At 50.2% G+C, this 21,631-nt stretch overlaps 1 protein-coding gene across 5 annotated transcripts in view; it reads right to left on the reverse strand.

Annotated features, from left to right (window-relative positions):
- Nucleotides 1-21,631, reverse strand: part of IFT140 (intraflagellar transport 140) — an 80,285-nt gene that overhangs the window by 44,714 nt on the left and 13,940 nt on the right. For all 5 annotated transcript variants that reach the window (XM_077906079.1, XM_077906080.1, XM_077906081.1 and 2 more), the window contains 11 exons: nt 21,294-21,415; nt 20,982-21,124; nt 19,203-19,378; nt 18,044-18,135; nt 17,355-17,461; nt 16,563-16,708; nt 13,235-13,438; nt 13,046-13,118; nt 11,101-11,192; nt 3,169-3,296; nt 838-955 (listed from right to left, as the gene is read on the reverse strand). In XM_077906079.1, coding sequence (XP_077762205.1) covers nt 838-955; nt 3,169-3,296; nt 11,101-11,192; nt 13,046-13,118; nt 13,235-13,438; nt 16,563-16,708; nt 17,355-17,461; nt 18,044-18,135; nt 19,203-19,378; nt 20,982-21,124; nt 21,294-21,415 — 1,401 coding nt within the window. The remainder of the gene's footprint in view (nt 1-837; nt 956-3,168; nt 3,297-11,100; nt 11,193-13,045; nt 13,119-13,234; nt 13,439-16,562; nt 16,709-17,354; nt 17,462-18,043; nt 18,136-19,202; nt 19,379-20,981; nt 21,125-21,293; nt 21,416-21,631) is intronic.

The raw sequence follows: 21,631 nt of genomic DNA on the forward strand, positions 1-21,631 counted from the left end.
GTTTCCCTTTCCACATCCACACTGCTGCGAGGCGTAGGACCAGCCCCTGCCCGTCCTGGCCCATGCCAGCCCATCCCCAACCCTCAGGGCGGCTGTGATGGGCACCAAGCCGACTTCTGCACCCCCCCACCACGGAGAAGCACCCTGCAGGAAGATGTTCCATTATGCTCCTGCCTTGCCCCTCTGCCAAGGCTGGTGCCTGTGTGTTGGACCGCTGACTGTGCCAGCCTCGGCCTTCCCCGCTGCCAGGGACGGGAGACCCCTGTCCAGGCCCAGCTCTGCCATCTGCTCACACCCTGGGTGCTTCTGTTTCTGCCCCGCTGCCGCAGGCTTGTCTGGAGGGTTCACAGCTCCTGGAGGAGCCTCCTGACCAGTGGGTCGCCCAGCACAACCCGCCACAGTTTGACTCATTCTTAGACGGGTGTCTGTTCACCCACAGGAAGGTGCCAAGCTCTCCTGTTTAATCGTAGGCCTGCGTCCACCCAGAGGGGTGCCTGGTTCATGGTAGGTAACCAGTGACAAGGCTGTGAAAGAATGGGTTCCCGGGCAAGCACTGGTGGGCAGAGGCAGACAGCCCCCCTGCAGCTGTCACCACATCCTCTACTTCTGTAAGCCAGAGCTCAGAGGTCCTTGCTACCCCCTCGTGCCAAGGGAAACACAGCAGGCTGATGAAAAGGGACAGAAAGGAGAAGTGGTCCAGGGTCGTGCGTAGAGGAACTGCGGTTTCAGAGGAATTAGGAGCTGAGCATGTGTGGGGGCTTGGGCCTGGGGGCGAAAGGAGAGGCAGAGGCCAAGGAGGACGGCGTCCTGAGTGCGCAGCCGCCCGCCTGCACCCACCTTGCTGAGGAGGATGCTGATCCTGCTGCCGCTGGCGTTACACCTGAGTGAGGCCACGCCCGCTGCGCCCGGGATCAGTGCGGCCAGGTTCTTGTCGCTGCAGTGCACTTTCGCCTCTCTGCAGGGGGGACATGAGAGGCTCAGGGCAAAGCCCAGGCCTATCCATGGGCTATCCCACCCCCACCTATGCGGGCAGCTCACAGTGCCAGCACCGGCCGTCTCAGTGATGAGAAACCTTCATTCACAGAACTCGGGGCTCCGGGAAGGCCCAGTGGCTCTCAGTCTGGGGGTCTGTGCACCCGGAGAGAGGGGCCAGCTCAGAACTCAGGCTAAGATCTTACTTTTAAAAGTTTAAAATTGAGATATAATTGACAATAACATCGTATTACTTTCAGGGTGTAAACAATGATTCAACATTTGGGTGAGTTTTTAAAGTTTCTAGGTTTAATGAACAAATATGAAAGCATATCCCTCCCCCTACCCTTCTGACACAAAAAGCAGCGGCTCTGCTCCCAGATCCTCTCTGTGTGGCAGGTTTTGGCCATTCATCCTGCCAGACTGTGCTGCTGTCATACTTGCTAGAGCTTCGCAGAAACCAAAATGCACTTAAGCAGCCCCCGTCCAGCAGGTTCTAGCTTATCGCTGCTATGGACGGTACTGGGGGCACAGCAGTGGCTCGCCACGATTGTTTTCTCTTAATTCCCATTTCCTCTGTGTTTCCCTAACATCCTCTGTCCCAGGAGGCCCTTCAGGCCCCATGTGACACTTCACGGTCCTGTCTCCTTTGGCTCCTCTGGGCTGGGACGGTTTCTCAGACTCCAGGCTCATGTGCACATTTCCTGCCTCAGTGCTAGGACTTCTCCTGGGAGCCTGGTCCTTCTGACAGAGAATGCTGTGGAAACCCGCATCTGGGCACCAGGCGTGCTTGCTGGCTCTTGGCTGCCACCCACGGCAAGGACATGGTGCACAGACCGACTGCTGTAGGTACGTGTACGTGCAGATGCCTCTATGTGTACCCGGGTGGCTTCCACTCACCCATCACCATGAGGCTCCTCCTCACCTTCTCCCTCTGCTTATGTCACCTGCTCCCAATGGTGAAGTCCCAGCTCCCCAAACCTGCATCGGCTTCTCAGTCCTTCCTTCTGTGCAGCTGGGCACCGATGTGGGACGGTCACCCTGTGACCCGTGTGGGGCAGCTCTGTGCACTGCAGGGCAGTGTTGTATGCGTCCCCTCTGCCTCCGCTGTCAAGATCGCCACCTTCCCCAAAGGGCTGAGGTCAGTCAGCACCGCCTTTCCAGGGACACCGTTCCACACATTTCTAGCACACTTAAGACTATTCTCATATTCTGTATTCCATCCTGAGATCCCCTAAATTTGAATTTGCATATGTTTTAGGCTCACGTGCTATGAAGTTCCATGGGCTCTGACAACAACTGTGCCTTCTATCTACTATACACAAAATTTTACCACCTAAAAACTGCCCTGTGCTCTACTTGCTCAACCCTCCTCCTGTTTGCTTCCTCCCCCAGTATGCAAAGATTAAGAATTTGTGCCAAGGGGCACCTGGATGGCTCAGCCAGTTAAGTGTCGTCTCACATCATGATCTCAGGGTCCTGGGATCGAGCCCCATGTCGGGCTCCTCGATCAGCATAGAGTCTGCTTGGGATTCTCTCTCCCCCTCTGTCCCTCCCCTGACTTGCTCTCTCACTGTCCCTCCAATAAATAAATAAATATTTTTTAAAAAAGGATTTATGCCAAAACATAAGGCATTACAAAAAGAAATTCAGTGGTCTGTTATCGTAAAAATGGAAACAGCAACAGTTTTCTGGCTCCTATCCTTTTTCAACCTACCATATTGTCTCAGGCAATTTTTAATACGTGCACAGGCATACCTCACTTTAGTGCACTTTCTAGATACTATGTCTTTTAACAAATTTAAGGTTTGTGGCAACCTGTGTTGAGCAAGTCAAGCACCATTTTTCCAACAGCATTTGCTCACTTGGTGTCTCTGTCATGCTTTGGTAATTTTTGCATAATCTCAGATGTTTTTGTTATTGTTGTATTTGCCATGGTGACCTGTGATTTGTTTAGCACAAAAAAAAAAAAAAGGAATTTTTAATCAAGGCATGGACATTGTTTGCTTGGACACAATGTCACTGTATATTTAATAGACTACAGTAAAGTGTAAATACGAGTTTTATAGGTACTGGGAAACCAAAAAATTCACCTGACTCACTTCATTGTGATATTTGCTCTACTCCAGTGCTCTAAAGCCAAACCCACATGATCTCCAATGTAGGCCTGTACTTTTATTTAGACAAAAATTGTACCTTCGGGAAAGATCAAAGCTTTTAAAGTGAGCCAGGTCTGTCCCCACAACCAGGAAATTTCCACAGATGTCAAGGAAGCACGGGCTCCCCTCCGCCTCGGAGAACAGTAAGAGCTGTTTCACAGTCCCCTGAGGAAAAGGAAAGAACAAGGATTAAGGAAAGCAGCCTGTGCAGCCTTTCACTTTTGTTACTGAATGTTCCTCACGGGTCATCTGGGTACACTAAGCAGGCACTCAACGTTTACCAAGGGCCCAGGGTGCGCCCAGCACCTTGCAGGTTCTAAACCTCCATGGGACTCAGGAGCATCTGGGGGTCGCAGCTGCTTAAACCCTTGGGACTTTCCAGGACAAGGCCCACGGAGGTGTTTTGGGTTCTGTGACTGAGGTGACTTTTGGTTTCCGCTCAAGGGTTGGAAGCATAGAACTGGGGACTGGGGTCGGGTGTCAGGCGGGGCTGACGCAGTCTCTGGGTGGCCTGTGTCACCACTGAGCTGAACTGTGGGCACCCTGTGGTATCTGAGGAACCCTGTCCCAACCACGCGAGAACTGGCTCTGCCCTCTGTACCACCTGCCGTCCCAGCGCTCACCACCCCCAAGCACGGCCTTGTCCCCCTTCTGCTCCGGCCTCAGCTCCCAGACGCCTGGGCCTACGTCTGCAGACCTCACTGGTGGCCACCTCCCCAGGCTTTCCCCCTACACAGACACGAAGTTATCTTCTACGACAAAATAACAGAAAACCAAGAAACAAGCCAGGATGCTGTCACTGTCATTCGGGGCTTGGAGCCCCTTGGATTTATGTTTAAAAACTATGGCCCTAGGGTACCTGGGTGGCTCAATGGTTGAGCATCTGCCTTGGACTTGGGGCATAATCCCAGGGTCCTAGGATCGAGTCCCAGATCGGGCTCCCTGCAGGGAGCCTGCTTCTCCCTCTGTCTCTGTCTCTCATGAATAAATAAATAAAATCTTTTTTAAAAAATTAAAAATAAATAAAAAACTATGGCCCCTCCTAATAGGTATTTCTAACTAAATGGAGGGAATTTAACCAAAAATAACTCATGACTTCAGAAGCCTTTATGGGGGTTTTTTCATCTTCCCCAAATCACAAAGCCTCAACTCCAAAAAACCAAAAATAACTTCAGAACAAACGAAACACCTGAATAGGGATGCATACCTTGAGCCTTCCAAATGTTTTCACAATTCTAACTTTGCCATTTCTCCATTAGTTGAGGCAAATACACGACTGAAATAAGTCAAAATGGCTCTGAGGCCCCTTTTTCCTCTCCCTTGTGGTCTTTTTTTTTCTTTCTTTTAAAATTTTTATTTATTTATGATAGTCACACAGAGAGAGAGAGAGAGAGGCAGAGACATAGGCAGAGGGAGAAGCAGGCTCCATGCACCGGTAGCCAGACGTAGGATTCGATCCTGGGTCTCCAGGATCGCGCCCTGGGCCAAAGGCAGGCGCCAAACCGCTGTGCCACCCAGGGATCCCTCAATCCTCCCTCTTAACTAAGAGAAACTAGTCTCCAAATTGGGAATGACTCTATGGCCTTATTGACACAAGAGCCACATACTTGCTCAACTTCACTGCTGTAAAGCAGCCCCTGTCTCAGAGTACTAAGTTCAAATAATGGGGGCCCCTACAAGACCCTAACAGGTTCCTGTCCCTGAACCCATTCCCTTTGGTCTAGGCCCTTTGAGAGACACATACCCTTTTCTCCTTAGTTCCTTTGACCTATTCATTTCTTGGGTCAATATTTCTTAGAAAAGCATCATGCCACAGTTTCTCCCAAAAAGGGGAAATAATTCTAGAATTGGACAATAGTAATCAAAGTAGCCAATAAGAGGAAATAAATGACCCTTTGGCATCCTTTATTAGCTTCTTCTCTGATGGCACCATAGCTGAGTCTGGGGACACTGGTTATTTGTCCCTATTGGATGAGCTACTGTCTTTATAAGCAAGGTCCTCAACTGATACTGGGAGAATCCACAGTACACCTCCCACCGAGATTCAAACAGATCCCTCAAAAGCTCTCTCCAGAACAATACCCTCTAAATACAGATGTTCTTTAAGGCATCTGGCCCATAACAGATTACAAGGCTCAGGGCCTCATGATCCCCTGCACTAGTCCCTGTAACATCCCCATTTCACCTGTGAGAAAAACCAGTGGCTGGTTTTTTCGGGGACGGAGGCCCGCCGAAGATCTGCGAGCAGTAACTGACGCTATTATCCCTCAGCTCCTGTAGTTCCCAACCCTCTCGCGCTACCAACATCCATTCCAAGCAACATGTTCAGCACAGAGGACCTATGTAGTGCATTTCTAGTATTCCAGTTGATAAAGATAACCAGCAACGCCCCTGTGTTCCCTGGGGTGTCCTTCTTTTCACAAAACTTAAAAGCCAATGTGGATGCTACAAAGCTTTCTGCAGACTCTAGGTTGTTACAAGAGATAACTGACTTGCTTTGTTCCTGCTTCCCAAACCTCTTCCCAGGAGGCAGCACCCACCTGTTAAGACTCTTTGCCTTAAAGAGACAAAGTCTCCGAAGAAAAACTGCAGTTTTTTGTTTGTTTGTTTGTTTGTTTGTTTGCTTAAACTCAGGTTTGATGCTTTGGGCATCTAATCTCAGAACGAGGACTATATCCGTATGCAGATGGAAGCCCTTGTGACCCCTGAACGCTGCCACGTTACCTTTTGACTCCCCATGACGATTTACCGGATGTTCTTCTAACCAATGCTCATTTTCATGGTTTATTGATGGTTCATATTTAAAGGAGAAAAATGGTAAATACTATGCTGGATCTGTTATCCCAACTCCCTGTGAGGTCATTGAGGCAGTGCCTCTTCTCCTGGCGACTTGAGCCCAATAGGCTGCTAAATGCCTGTACTGGAGCTCATACTTCAGCCAAGGGTAAACTGCAAACATTTATCAGTAGGCCTTTGGGGTAGTCCATGATTTGGGGATATTAAGGAAGCAACAAGGGTTCCTTAGCTCCAATGGGGATAAAATGTAAGATGGCTCCTATGTCCAAAACTTATTAGATGCCATGCTTTTTTAAAGAGAAAGGGGGAGAGGAGAGGAAGAGAGAATTTCAGCCAGACTCTCTGCTGAGTGCAGAGCCCAATGTGGGGCTCCATCCAAGGACCCGAAGATCACAACCTGAGCTGAAACCAAGAGTCGGACCCTTAACCAACAGAGCCACCCGGGCACCCCTGGCTGCCGTGCTTTCCCCAACAGCTCTGGCTATTATTAAGGTTCCTGGACATTCAAGAATTGACTCTCTGGAGGCCAAAGGAAACCACAGCACTGATATTTCCACCAAAAAGGCTGCTGTCAAGGAGACCAATAGATAGACCTCTGCCATTTTCCAAAGAAATGTTCTTTCAAATTCGGAAAAATTGACCAGAGATGCCCAACAGTTGGTCCCAGAAAAGACAATGGTGGAAATCTAACAATTGTGAGTTTGATAAAAAAAAAAAAAAAAAGAGAGAACTCTGCTTTGGACCAAATAACAATCTGGCCCTACCAGGAATTCCAAAATCCCATTACTTACCACCAAACATGTTTAAACCACTGGTTTATTGACAAAATGATAGCATTCACGAACCAGCATTGGTGGGAAAACGTTAATGAGGCCACAAAAAGGGCCCACCTCACTTGTCCTGCCTGTCAAAAACATATAATCCAGAGAAATCTGTTTATACAAATGGGTTTCATAAAACTTCCCCATCTCATGGATCTAAATAGGTTTTGGTCATGGTCTGTATGTTTTGTCACTGGCTTGAGGTTTTCCCTTGCAGACAGACCATTGCTTCTTTGTGGCTAAAATTCTGTTAGAAGACACTACCCTACTTGGGAACACCCTCTCAAACGACACAGTGAGCGGGGAACCACGTGCTTCAGTAAGCCTGGCCTGTCTGGCTGGTTTTATGGACCTCATCGTACATGCCACTGGCGATCAGTCAGTTGAATTTCCTTTTTTTTTTAATTTTTTTTTAATTTTTATTTATTTATGATAGTCACACACAGAGAGAGAGAGAGAGAGAGGGGCAGAGACACAGGCAGAGGGAGATGCAGGCGCCATGCACCGGGAGCCCGACGTGGGATTCGATCCCGGTCTCCAGGATCGCGCCCTGGGCCAAAGGCAGGCGCCAAACCGCTGCGCCACCCAGGGATCCCTCAGTTGAATTTCCTAACAGCACTAGCAATACTCAGTTGGTAAAATGTGTAGAAACCCTCCGACTATCTTGTCCTAAAGCACTGCTGTTAGTCCTAAATCTCAGATCCACCCCCTTGGGGACATAGAGATTCTTACCCTTTGAGTTAGTCACAGGACGTCCCAATGCACTTGGCCCCTACCTCCTCTGACCCACAGCTGATCAAGGGAGATGTGCTTCAACATTGTAAAGGCCTGGCTGCTTCTATTAAAAATAACCATACTTTTAGTAAAGCAATCTTTTTTTTAAAGATTTATTTATTTATTTATTTATTTATTTATTTATTTATGATGGAGAGAGAGAGAGAGAGAGAGAGAGAGAGAGAGAGGCAGAGACACAGGAGGAGGGAGAAGCAGGCTCCATGACAGGAGCCCGACGTGGGACTTGATCCCGGGTCTCCAGGATCGTGCCCTGGGCCATAGTAAAGCAATCTTTTTAGGAGACCATGATTTTAGATCAACCTCATAACTTGGAGGTTTTGTCTGTTAGAAAAGAAGTCTCCAGAGAGATTCTCTTCGTCCTTACTGAAAAGGTTCTTCTCAGCTACTGGTCAGTAACCTCTGTGCTGCCAAATTACAGGAAATAGACTCTTGGATTCAGGGGATGCATCTAAAGAAAGCGGCAAAACCTGATTGGGCCCGCACGCCATCTGGTGACCTGAAGCTACAGATTTCCTGGAATTGAAGCAGATGACATCTGACGAGACCGCTTTCCCCAGATGTCCAGCCCAGGCCTGTCTGCCTTTTCCTCACTGCTGCTCCTTTTCTCTCTCTGTCATGGAGAGAGATACTCTCGTCTGCATTTCCCAAACCCTTTCCTGTTATGGCTTTTCAGTAACAGCCTCATTATTATTCTGTGACAGACATCTTTCATTTTTTTTTTTTTTGAAGGGCTAGAAGGTTCAGAATTTACAAAAGTCTTTCTTTAATCTGAACTACCATCCAAATTCATCGGTGTCTGAATTTACAACTTTATAAGCTGTATTACTGAGAACACATCTGGTTCCACACAGTTCTTTTGAGATAACAATACTGTTTTAAAACATCTTTGAAGTTTTGCTGTTTTGCAGAGTTCACCATCTATTGCTTCCTTTTAATACCTGCACTGGATCTTCCCAAATGCACTCAGTTAATCTTTGCTTTTGCAGTCTCCACTATTCTGCTCTCATGGTTGCTTTAACTGGAGATTTTAGGAGGCATATGCAACTCCAGGCTTGCTTTCACCGGGAGACCCTCTCTCCCCTATGTCAGTGTAAGTGCCAGTAAATATTTCATTGGCTACCTTCACACCTAGTTCTGGTCCATCATACAATTTGGCATTATCATGTTACTTCTTGTTTCGTATCATTATTCTAAGGTTTGTATTTTGTTACCTCTTCAAACTTTTTAAAAAAGGACGTACCCAATAAGGAGCTGCCCTCTAATGCTTACAATATTGGAAAGACACAACCCTTAGGCGGGAGTACCCGAGATTTTTCTCTCTCCTGATTTTTGCTGTTACTCAAATGTGGCCCTAAGGGGTTTGCAACAGCTTATGCACTCCGCCTCTGACGTAGGACATGACAACATAAAAACGCCCTTCCTGGCACGGAGGGACACCACAATTAAATACGGGTGACTTAATCTGTGATGCTTTCAAAGAAAGATCTTGATCATAAAAGGGGAAATGTGAAAGTATTTAATAAAGGGAAACCTCATTCAGAAGATGGAGCTGGGGGGGCCAGCAGGATGCTTTCTGCAACACCCTGTCGGTCGGTTGCAGAGACCTGCTGTGCAAGTGGACACTACAGTTGGCTCTTGAACAGAGGGTTTGAGCTATGCTGTCCATTTACACACTCACATACAGATTTTTTTTTCATAAATACAGTACAGTACTGTAAAAGTATTTTCTCTTCCCTGTGATTTAATTTCCATTTCCCTGGTTTGCTTTATTGTCAGAAGACAGAACAGACAGAATAGTATAAAATATGTATATGTTTTATGCATAAAACATACAAAATATGTGTTAACTGTACTATCAGCAAAGATTTGAGCTGCCAGTTTTTGGGGGAGTCCAGTTATACGTGGATTTTTGACTGCATGGGGGTCACCTGTGTGATCCCAGCAGGAGGAAGGAAGCGTGCCTCTTCCCCCAGCAACAGCCCAGCCAATGAGAAGCCTCTACACTTGCAGTGGTCAGCTTCATCCAATGCACGTTCCGTTTACAACAGGCTGGTCACCCCCACAGCAGAGCCTCCTCTCCTGGGTTCTGCAGTCTTGCTATGATTTAGCTTTAGCTTGCTTGTTCCAGACCACAATTCTCCTATTCCCAGATAAACCCATTTTTTTGCAGCTAAAATAATGGGTAGTTTTAAATCTACGGTTCAGAGCCCTCTTCTCACAGGTTGTTCACCCTCCCTCCCCAGCCCTGCAGCGGGGCCCCCAGGTCCTCTTGCTCACATAGCGACATCCTTCATGGGTCGTTAACATGGGCCCTCCAGGCCCCAGCTTCACGTCCACAGCAGACATCCCCACCAAGTGTTGGCAGCAGTGGGGTCCAGCCTCCTTCCCACCTCAAACAGACTGAAGACCTCAGGGGCCAGCAGCCTAGCCTGGCCTGCCCCCAACTGGCACCTTCCCCACATCAAGCCTCTACTCTAGGGCTCCCCCAGTGACACTCCCCACCCACAGCGAGCCCCCTCAGGAAGAACTCCATGGAAGCCCCTTGGGGAAGGGTGGCAGGAAGGAGGAGCAGCATGTGAGGTAGGAGGACAAGAGCACACGTGTCCAGCAGCCTCCAGAAGTGAAGGCTAGATCTCAGCCCACAACTCAGACCCTGAGGAAGCAGTGGCACCTGAAGTTGGGGTGTGAAGATTTTCCCGACCTTGACAGAGCACTGCTGTGGGTACTGCACCAAGTGGTGGCCCCCAAAAGGCACATCCACCTGGAATTTGTGAATGTGACCTTATTTGGAAAAGGAGCCTTTGCAGATATAATTAAGGATCTCAAGGGGAGACCATTCTGGATTAGGCTGCCCCTAAATCCAAGGACAAGAGTCTTTATAAGACACAGACACAGGGAGAAGACAGAGGCACAAATGGAGTGATGCATCTATGAGCCAAGAAATGCCAAAGCAGGCTAGAGCCCCCAGAGGCTGGAGAGCAGGGGATGGATGCTCCATCAGAACCTCTAAAGGGGCCAACCCTGCTTACACTCAGGAGTTTGGACATCTGACCTCCCCAACTGCAAGAGAATAAATTTCTATTGCTTTAAGCCACCCAGTGTGTGGTCCTTTGTTACACCCTGTCTGCGCCAGGTTCCCGCCAGCGTCTGGGATGGCGGTAGGCAGGGGCCTCCTACTCCACGCACCGGGGGGAACAGAGGCTGCAGGAGAGCCAGTGGGAAAGGCCTTTCCTGAACTGATGGCCCTTCAGCCTTGAAGATCACATGAACTCCAGCAAACATGCCCTCCCCCTTCCCAGTCCGTGCGTTCAGGGGCCAGCAATCCAATGCTCATCACTTGCGAGGCCCTGCCCCACTTCCCGAATCCACAGGTCTCAGCAGTCATAGCGCACAGACTAGCCCAGAGTCCAGTTTCACAGGCAAGTACCGGGCCAGGGGGGGCTGTGATCTGGCTGCGTGAGGTCAGTAAGCAGCTTTGGCTTGATTTAGAGACGGCCTTTTAAACTGTTCTAGTGACTTTCATCATCAAGCCCACTCGCTCCAGAGCAGTGATTTACCTGCCAGGTTCGAACTTGAACTCGGTTTGGCTCCACGGTGTACACATTGTCCTCATGCATGGCTAACACTGGAGTCTCACACAGGAAAGTTCCTAGGACGAGAGAGGGACATAATGAGGCAGCGGCCCATCTCTTCTTACATGCTCAGAGTGTTGTGAGGGCTGCGTTTTCTGCGTAGGTGAGGACAGTGAGGCCCTAAGGGACGGGAATAGCATGTGGGCCAGGGGCTGGAGTACAGATGAGGCTGCCTCTCTGGTCTGGTGGGGCTGCAGCACTACAGCACCGCAGTACAAGTGTTTAGGTGGCCGTCTGTTCCCCTTCAGTAGAGCTCTAGAGACCTCGAACCGTTGTCTTTCTCTAGATGGGTTCTTTTTTTTTTTTTCTTTTTTTAAGATTTTGTTTATTCATGAGAGACACAGAAAGAGAGGGGCAGAGACACAGGCAGAGGGAGAAGCAGGCTCCATGCAGGGAGCCTGATGTAGGACTTGATCCCGGGACCCCAGGGTCACACCCTGAGCCAAAGGCAGACACTCAACCACTGAGCCACCCAGGCGTCCCTAGATGGATTCTTATCTAGCCCGGGAGATGATCACACACACAAGACAGGGAGCACTTGAGCACCCGCTGTGCTATCCTCCTGAGGGTATTAGAAGTTCACCCTTACTCCAAGGGGGTCCATGCTGCAGGAGAAGACACTAATTATGGACATAACACAAGGCAGAGCAGGAAAAGTATGACAAGTGTAGGTAATGAAGTGTTAGAGGTGAAAAGGAGGGAGGGATGGTAAGAGGGTGACCCCCAGTGGAGAAGCACCCCTGGGGTGAGAGCTGTTCTGTAAACACATGGGGGGAGCCCCCTGGAGCATACGGATGACCATTCCTGTGGAGTCAACGTGGGTGAACGGTACAACTGTGCAGGAGCGCTGGGTGAGGGGCCCACCTGGAGGGTCATTATGGCAGGCTGCACATGGCCCCTGGAGCTATCAGGTCCTGGTCCCTGGAACCTGTGAATGTGAGTATATTGGCCAAAGATGGGGCACATCTCCCAGCTTGCTTCTCCCTCTGCCTGTGTCTCTGCCTCCGTCTCTGTGTCTTATGAATAAATAAATAAAATCTAAAAAAAAAAAATTATGTTGGCCAAAGATGGGAAGGTCCTGAGATGGGGAGATTATCTTGGATTATTTAGGTGGACCCTAAATGCAACCCCAAGTGCCCCTATAAGAGGGAGGTAGATTTCAGACAGGAACAAGGTGACAATGAAGGTAGACTCTGGAAGAATGTGATCCAGCCAGGGATGGCCAACAGCCACCAAATGCAGGGAGAAGTGAGGAACAGACTTCCCTAGAGCTCAGGAGGTGGAGCGGTTGTTGATGCCATGATTTGGGGAACCATGAGTTTGGACTTCTGAGCTCTACAGCTGTGAGAAAGTAAATGTCTGTCTGGTTTGCGCCCCCGGTATGGCAGCCCCTGCCACTCTTGTAGGCATGTGCTGAAGAGGGAGGGTCAGGGCAGCCCACGGAGACAGGAGGTGCAAGCTGATAGACCATGTCTGACTAATCTATCCTCAGATTTCCAGACAGAGGCTGGCCTCAGTCAAGATGCCATGGGGCTCGCTGTTCTGCGTGGTCTGGAAGCAGTTCAGAAGCTGGGTGTGTAGCAACCCCCTTCCTTGGCAAGCACTGTTGATGTTTATGCTCATATAGCCTTAATTCCCGACTCTTTCATTGTCCCGGTGCCTGGGAGGGCTTCTTGGCCACCTTGACTGGCTTCAGTAAGGTGATGCCCAGCAGTATGGAGCCAGAGCACAGGTCGAAGGACTGACACAAGGGGCTCCTGGTGGTCCTCTGTCAACCCCCTGCCCACAGCACTGGCACCAATACCCCCATTAGATGGTCAGAAAATAAAGCAGGCTGCTATGAGCCCCCTCTAGGGAACAAGACTCCTACCTGCATTCCGTAATGTGCCTCCAGAAGGCTCAAAGACCATCACCTGTTTTCCGTTCCAGACAGCAATGGCATCCTAAAAAAAATCATGGAAATTAAGAAGAGACCTGCCACCCAGACCCCTTACCACCCTGAACAACTCAGAAAACCGGCCAGGTCCTTTGTCAACCCCATGGCCACCCTTGTAGTCACCTTGGTGGTGAACACTCCACTGACGTGCATGTCTATACGCAGGCTGTGTGTCACCCCCGTGGACAGGAAGGACACGCTCAGTAAGCTTGGGGAAGTCTGCACCACGGCCACTTGCTGATGGAAGTGTGAAGACATGGCCTGCTCGCTGAGGATCACCACGGAGCTCATGTTGTTCACTGCCAGGAGGCTCTTCCGGGAGCCCCACTTCATTCCATGCCACAGGGACAGAGACAAAAGTATGAACAAAGAGAAGGGAGATGCAGGCAGGAAAGTGTTATAAACATAGGATTCATCAACAATTTTCCTGGCACTATTTCCTCTCATCAGTGTAAACTGATTTAAAAATTTACTAGCATAAAATATATACTTTAGAAAATCTTATAATACTGACACCCAAGTTGTAACGCAACGGGCAAACACTTACATGGCTCTTCTGTCTCATGTCTGTCTTTTTTTAAAAAATATTTTATTTGAGAGAGAGAGAGAGAGAGAGAGAGAACGCGAGAGCACACCCGCTGCAGGGGAAGTAGCAGGCAGAGGGAGAGGGAGAAGCAGGCTCCCGCTGAGCAGAAAACCCAATGATGTGGGGCTTGATCCCAGAATCTTGGGATCATAACCCGAGGCAAAGGCAGATGCCCAACTGACTGAGCTACCCAGGCACCCCTGTCTTGTGTCTGTTCTTACTGGTTGTTAATTTAGGGATGTTTATTTTTTACAAATGGAGAGCTAGTGAACATGACATATTAAATTATCTGGCTCTCCCCGGTGATGTGAAATGCTGCTTTCATAATTTCATATTAAACTTCCAAATCTTTCTCAGTCTGTTCTGGGATTTCCTACTCCATTCCAGTGATATGTTTATCCATTCCCGAGTAAGCACATACTGTTTTAATTAATTGCTACAGTTTCGAGATATATTCTGGTTTGTAATTCGGAAATGTTCTGATTCTCTATACATTTTTTTCTTTGGCCCTGTGCTCTCCTAGATGAGTTTATTTTGTTGAATTCTCCCAGAAAAGAAAAGGGTTATTATTTTTACTGGGTGTATAGTAACCTGTACATTTACTTGGGAAGAAATAACACTCTTATAAAACTGAAGCTTCTCTTTAAGGAACACGGTATGCATGTGTCACCCTGTACTTGGTTTCTCATTTACGTCCTTTAGGAAAATTAGTGTGGCTCTTCCTATTACTTCACATCTGAGAAAGTTGTACTTTCTCTACAGATCTGTTAATATTCTATGCTATTTTGAGCTATTTATTTTGACTTAGTTAAGATATTTAACTAATTCATCCAGAAGCTATTTTTACCTGTGGCCTGAGAGGAGGCTCTAAAGGTAACCCCCAAAGTGCTCTGCGGTGCCCTCAGTGATTTGCTAGGTACATCTTCCTTTCATGGCTAGGCAGGATTAAATAGATTCTGTCTCAGAGGATTATACTCAGCAGGGGTGAGAGACAGGTGAGGACCCTGAGGTGGCAACAGGCAGAACTGGGGGAAAGTAGGAGGAAACAGTCACCTCGTTCTCCAGAAATCACGTGTGAGGCAACACAGTTCAGGAAAATCTGCTAAATCTGGTAAGAACAGTGTCTATGACCCCCGCTGTCCTGCCTCTCCCACTTGGCATGCAGGAGCTCCCCTGGGCAGGCATGGCCAAGAGGTCGGCTCCCTATTCAGCACCCAGGTGGGGCTACAGCATCTTCCTGGGCAGCGTTTCTCATTCCCCCAACTCCATGCTGTGGGAGGTGGGGTCCCTTGGGCTCACAGGGTGCCTGAGAACACTGGGCCCCCATGCCCTTGCCCCAGCTCGCTTACACTGCAGATGCTCCGTGCTGGGAGAGGCTACCTGAGAAGACCAGAGGTTGCTGCGTCCAGCTCCCTGCTCACAGAGAGGCAAGTGGCCACTGTCCCCACACCCAAGCTCTGGAGCAGTGACTCAGATTTTTTTTCCCCCAAGGGGAGATGTAGTCCATAGGAATAGAGAGCTCTGACAGGTTCCTTAAAGAAAGTGACCTCATTTGAAACACAATGTGGATAAGTCCAAACCTAAGGATGCTCTTCAAGAGACTGGAGGTTTTAATGGTGGTAAGCTTGAAGAGGAGGCTGGAAGCTTCCTGAGCGCTACAAACTCCACAGCAGGCCAGACCACTGATCAGAGGGATCTGGAGAAGGACACACTTAGGAGGAATCTTCCTCAGTCAGAACAAACCATAAACCCTGAACTCAAAGAGCACACCTGCCCAAATCTCATGGGACTGGATTGTGGTGTAAGTGATGCCCGGGGGTGCTGCAGGAAACCATAGAGCCATCGGCCAGCACCTGGGGAGGCAGAAAGCTCAGCAGCTCAGGGGACAGGACAGTCAGCCCCCAGAGCCATTGGGGAGACCATCCACATGCCCAAGGCCAGCCCTGTGAGAAGTGATGTCAGAGGCTCACACTGCAGGGGAAAGAAACACCACTACAGTGGTCCCACCAAGTCACTAAACAAATAAACAAGCAAACAGCGGCAACATGCCCCAAAGGAGACCATCCACATGCCCAAGGCCCCCAAATACTGACCATCACCAGAAAGACAGTATTTACAAGGAGAAAAAGCATATGCTCAAGAGAAATAAAATCATTAAGTCCACAATGAAAGTTGTACACAAATGTTCACAGTAGCAGAGTTCACAAAGTCCAAATGTGGAAACAACCCAAGTGTCTGCAGACAGCTGGAAGGATAACAGAAGGTAGTCTGTCCCCATCCCTGTCCCTGCCATGGGTGCTACTCAGCCATAAAAGCAACGCGTTGCTGCCATGTGCTGCCGAGTGGGCAAACCTGGAAAACATGATGCTCAGTGACAGAGAGCACGCATCCATGTCTACAACATGCCCAGACAGGTGAGCCCACAGGGACAGAAAGCAGAGGAGTGTCTGCACAGAGGAAGAGTGGGGGTGGGGGAACTGCCGACACACCACACAGGCTCTCCTTCTGGGGCGTTGATGGTGGTCTAAGAGGCATTGTGATGGCTGCGAAACTCTGAATATGCTAAAAGAAAATTGGGGGATACCTGGGTGGCTCAGTGGTTGAGCAAAATAGGTATGCTACAGAGCTCGATAAAGCTGCTTTCAGGGTAGGTAGATAGGTGATAAAGGGATGGGTACACAGGTAAGATACAGATGACTACACGGCCACAATCCCAGACCCACAATCTGAAAGCCCAAAGCCCTTTATTCTATTGTTGTTATTTTTACATAGTCTTAAGGTGCATAACTGACAAAAATAGTTAAAAACCAATCACTTCCTCTACTTTTGCAGGATGAGAGCACCCTGCACCCTGGTGGTTTGTACCTTAATCTGTGTGATGTTGCCTTCGAGCTCACTAGGGGTCTGAAAAATCCACCTGTCCTTGCCCTCTGCCACTCGGCTGCTCTGGGGGCCTGGCAGTTTTCTCCAAATGGCTACTCGCCCTTTATCGGTGCCCGCTGCCAGAAGACCTATCGGTAAAAACAAAGTTCACGGGAATTGAGTGGAAGGTTAAAAGCAATAGGAATCTCTCTTCCCTGACCATGGCTCTGAAATATCCGGGCATCAGCCCCCTGCCCAGTGACCTCCAGTTCTGTACCTGTTCCCACCTGGGAGGATGGTGCTGGGGAGTGTTGGTGCTATTTTCTGTCAGTCTCCAGGAGACCAGGGGCCTGTCTGCCTGTCCAGGGCAGTCCGCTTGTTCGGGGCTGCTTCCCCAGGGCTAGCATGGCACTTAGCGCTCAGCAGGCACATCTTCTGTTTCTCTAGCCTCCTCTGTACATACACGCGCGCGTGCGCACACACCCATGCATACAAGGACATACACAAGTATTTTTAATGTTTCTCACACTTTTTCTTGTGGTTTCCAGAGAGAAGAGAGGTCAACTGCATGTAACTAGGTTGGTCACCCTTTCGAGCCAGCCCCTTGGCCTTCATGTATGCAAGCAAAGCTGTACTGTCACTTTCTCATTTCCGAGTGACTCTGTTCAAGTGACTCACAGTCACTACCGATTCACCATTCTTTGAAGAGCTGCAGTCCTGTCATCGTTCTGCAGCCCCCAGAGCGAGACTGAGGCCACCTCCCTCCCACTCTTGCACCTGCCCGAGAAGTCTCACCTTTGGTTTTACAGTAAGAAACACAGTTTATGTTCTCAGCTTTTTCAAAACCAAACTTCTCTGCTGGACTCAGCATGTAATTCTCTCCACCTTCTAGATCCCAGAATCTACAATGAAAGGAAGAGAGCTCCCTTCAGGAGCCGCGTCAGGGGCTGCCCTCAGCCCTGAGGGTCCTGCTCAACTTGCAGAGCCATCTGGAAGCAAGCACGCCCTTGGGACTCTGATATGAACAGACTGCCAGCAATATGTTTACATCTATCCAATGCCATGTTTGTAATCAAAGGGAGCAGGGGGCTGGTGTGTGACACCAGCTCACGAGAATGAAGGGACTCCAACCACATGCAGTAACATAAGGAACCACCCCCTCCCACATCACACAGAACTGAAGCAGCTGGATAAGTAAACACAACACATGATTCCATTTACACCAAGCTAAAATGAACAGGCCAAAGATCCACACACAGACATCAGGACAGTGAGGAGCCTACACTGTGAGGGCAGAGTGGGGATGCCTGGGGTCTGTGGTATCTTTGCTTTTCAATCTCAGACCTGGTTATATGGACGTGTCCAATTTGTGAAAGGTCATTATAATCCATATTTTTCTGTATGTATGCTACACTCCAATAAGAATATTACTCCAAAGGGACTGGATGTTAATGGCAGTGCTCACTGAGGAGCCAGGCTCTTACCTGAGAACAGGTTCCCCTATGGCGGTCACAAGCACGCTGCCTTCAATCAATGCGATGTCTGCCCGGCAACCCGTCTTCCCGCTCAACTTCACCTGATAACGAGAAATAACCCAAAAGAAGCATGTTGCTCTCATCAGCCCGGTGTCTCTGGTGTGTGTGGTGCCCTGGTGGAGACTTGACAGCTGGGCAGGTGCAGCATGGGTGTGGACATGGGGAAGGTGGCCTTGACTCTGCAGTACTACTCTTTGTTCGGTATTAAGTGGTTAATAATTACAGTTGCTGTGGGCATGGCACCTGGTAAGTGACCACCAAGCTGAGCCGAGTTCGGGCCTGACCACATCTCTCGAGCAGCTGTCTCGACCCCGTTCTGCAGAGGACAAACCTGCCCAGGGCCCCCCAGCCAGTGAGCGGCTCAAGGGGATCTGAACCCAGGTCCACGGGACTCAGGGACTCTATTTCCAACTATTGTGCCAGGAACACAGAAATGCCAGTGTGAACACCGACTTACAAAAATCAATCAACTCTGTAATCTACAAGAGTATCTTTAGGGAAAGTCCCGAATTCTTGGAGGAACACAGATTCCTCTGGTACAAACCAGGGAACCAGGAGGGCAGGGAGGACCAGTCCTTGGTGAGCTGCACACCTCGAGCAGCATCCAGTGCCGGGGCACACCCCACAGCATCCTCCCATCAGCAAGAGCCCAGGGCGGAGCTGAAAGGCACCTGCACGGGGGTCTCACTGTTTCCCAGGAGCCACAGCCAAACATCTGCTACCCAGGAGGGAGACTGACCCTCGGGCAAAACCACCTATGTGTGTGCTTGGGCCAGGGACAGCTGTGATAGAAGCGAGTATGCTCATCTACGCACAGATGGGAAGCCAGATCATGTTCCCGTCCCACCTATCTCCACCCCTAGGTCAAATGAGCCATGGCAAGGTAAGTGGTTCTTCTGTGTCACAGGAGAATATACAGGCTGTGAGCCAGCCACTCGAGGGGGCGCAGGCCTGAGCGAGCCCAGAGCCTCCCACCCCTGTCCAGTGACACCTGCAAAGCTCCTGGCAACCGCGCCGTGTAGGTGATGCCACTGGACAGCTCTGTCGGCGTGGTGTGGCAGGTTTGGCCTGGCCCTGGCCGAGGCCTGCTGCCCACTGTCCCGCCTACCTTCATCACTTCCTCTGCTTTGCCCTCGGGCCTCACCACGTACAGAGACAGCAGCAGGTTCTGCGTGACCACCACCAGGGCCTCCCTCTTCTCGATGTAGAAGAGCGTTTGGATGGAGCTGTCTGTGGATGCCACCTGGGTGCTCTTCCCTTTCTCATCCACGTAGAGCACTGTCCCTAAGGGCAAAGGGGTCAGTCCAGGGGGCGTGGCACTTGCCTGCGGCACTCATATCTACTTACAGACCTTTGCAAAATAAACATCCTCATCATAAAAATTCACAAATAAAACATTTTAAAAACATCCGCACATGACCTCCCAGGCCGTCTCTGAGGTCACTTCCACCATTTCACCCCGCTGTCCATTCTCCGGGGTGCCACCTGCTGAGGCCCAAGCGATGGCCCTCCCACATGGCTGGCTTTCCTGCTGGCACTCTTTGTATCCATAGGCATGTGTCCCACCCCAGAGGCCTCTCTTCCCTTGCCCTGCCTGGCCTGCCAGGTCCTCCTTGTCCTCCAGGTTCCCTTTGGGCTTCTGAATCTGGGGGGAGTCTCCTGGGAGTGCCTGAAGCAACTCATCTCGGCCGCACAAACCTCCTCATTCTCCCGGCCTCCTCTTATCTGTTTCCAGGGAATACTTGGCTTCCCATTCAACTGGCAGGCTCGAGGTTGTGCAGGGGCCCATGGTCGGCATGACACGACCATGCCGGCACTGCCTCTGCCTCAGTGAGCATCGGTGGCAGGCTTGGCGACACACTCTCAATGTGTTCACGCAGCTGACATTTGCGGTGAGCTTGCAGGCAGCGGTCTGACAAGGGGAGATCTGCCCCCGAAGCCCACAGCTGCTGCCTAAGGGACAGGACCAACCCCGCCAGAGCCAGGCCTGTCCCCACTGCACACCTGTCTGCTGGGCCCTCTTCGCACACCATCTTCTTGACTCCTTGCCAGGGAGGCCTTGTGCTAGCATCTTCCCCACACTGCCCGAGGCTCCATGCCCACTCCTATCCCTCAGGACTTCCTCAAAGTTCTCTCCACCAGCTGTCCCCTTATCTCCAGAAACAAATGGTATCTCTATTTGAAAAGTGACAAAAGCCCCAGCCCCTGGCAGCTATCCTCTGCTCTCTTTTCCCATCAGGGCTGAGCTGCGTGGAAGCACTTCCTCCAGAAGCTCAGCATCTTCGGGAAGCTCACTTCCTTAATCTCGCTTCTGCAGCACACATACGTGTGAGTGTCCTCCACGAGCGTAAACCACTCTTCTGTCCCCTTACCCCATACTGCACTTATCGGCTGTCACTGGCCTGTCTCCCTGCTGACGCTGAGGATTCCGAGTCCAGAAGGTGGACTTGACACTGACCATCTGCCAAGGCTGGCTGGTGGCTGCAGACGAAGCCCGCGCCCGTCCCGCCCGCCACTCTCCCTCCCAAGGTCAGCCAAACAATGACAGGTAAGGGTGCTTCCCCATCACGCAGAGTGAGCAGCAGGACCGCGGCACTGTCCGTCCTGCCGGGAGCTGCCCACGTGAGCAGTCAGGGAGTCTGCTGACGGGCAGCCCCGTCATGAGAGCCCTTTGAATGCAAGCAAAGCCCATTCGTCTCTATCAGGACAAAGTGAAGCCCTTCTCTGAACACTGGATAAGTAGCCGCCGAGGGCTGCTAACGCATCGCTCCACAACGGGCACACACACAGCCTTCTGTTTGATGCAGAAACATCATCTCTTTGTTTAAAATCCTTACCAGACCCTACAATGCTTCCTCGTCCTAGAATCCCCACCTAAGTCTCTCACCATCCATCAAGCTGACAAAGAATGATAGTCCCTCTTGAGATCCCATTTTCAGGAAACTTCCAAAGCCAGTTTTCCTCCAGTTAAACATGTCCAGGGCTCTCTCGTCACCGCTCACAGCTGCCTTCGCCAACTGAACAAGGTCCCTTTGAAAGGCAGACATGAGGGAAGTCAGGATTCCTTCTAGGAAGGTGTTGTCACTACAGATGTGCTCAGAGCAGCAGGAGGCTATGACTCGGTAAGGAGGAGCCACGGCCTGCCCCGCACCAGCCCCAAGGGAAGTAGAGATAAGGCCACCACATGAGCTCTACTTACTCGCCAGGAGGGGGGAGCCGGAAGATGCAGTGAGTTAGGGGTTTTCCGTGGTCATGTTTCAGCAGGGGCGTCCCTTGTACTCGACCTCTTTGGTCCAACCTCCACAAGAGCAGGACACCAAGCTGGAAAACCCAACGCCGTGGGGAGGAGACACATTCTCACAGAGTGACCAGTGTAAAGCAAGAGTTATGCTGTGCCACTGAACACAGGCTCGTTCCTCTTCAACAAAACTACAAAACTGCTACACATGCACTGCTGACTACAAATCATTAAAAAATATTCCAAGAAGAAACCAGAAGCATTTCTGTGTGCCCTCTGCTATCCTTATTCCCTGGAGA

This window comes from Canis aureus, chromosome 8, assembly GCF_053574225.1.
Source record: "Canis aureus isolate CA01 chromosome 8, VMU_Caureus_v.1.0, whole genome shotgun sequence".
Taxonomy (NCBI): Eukaryota; Metazoa; Chordata; class Mammalia; order Carnivora; family Canidae; genus Canis; species Canis aureus.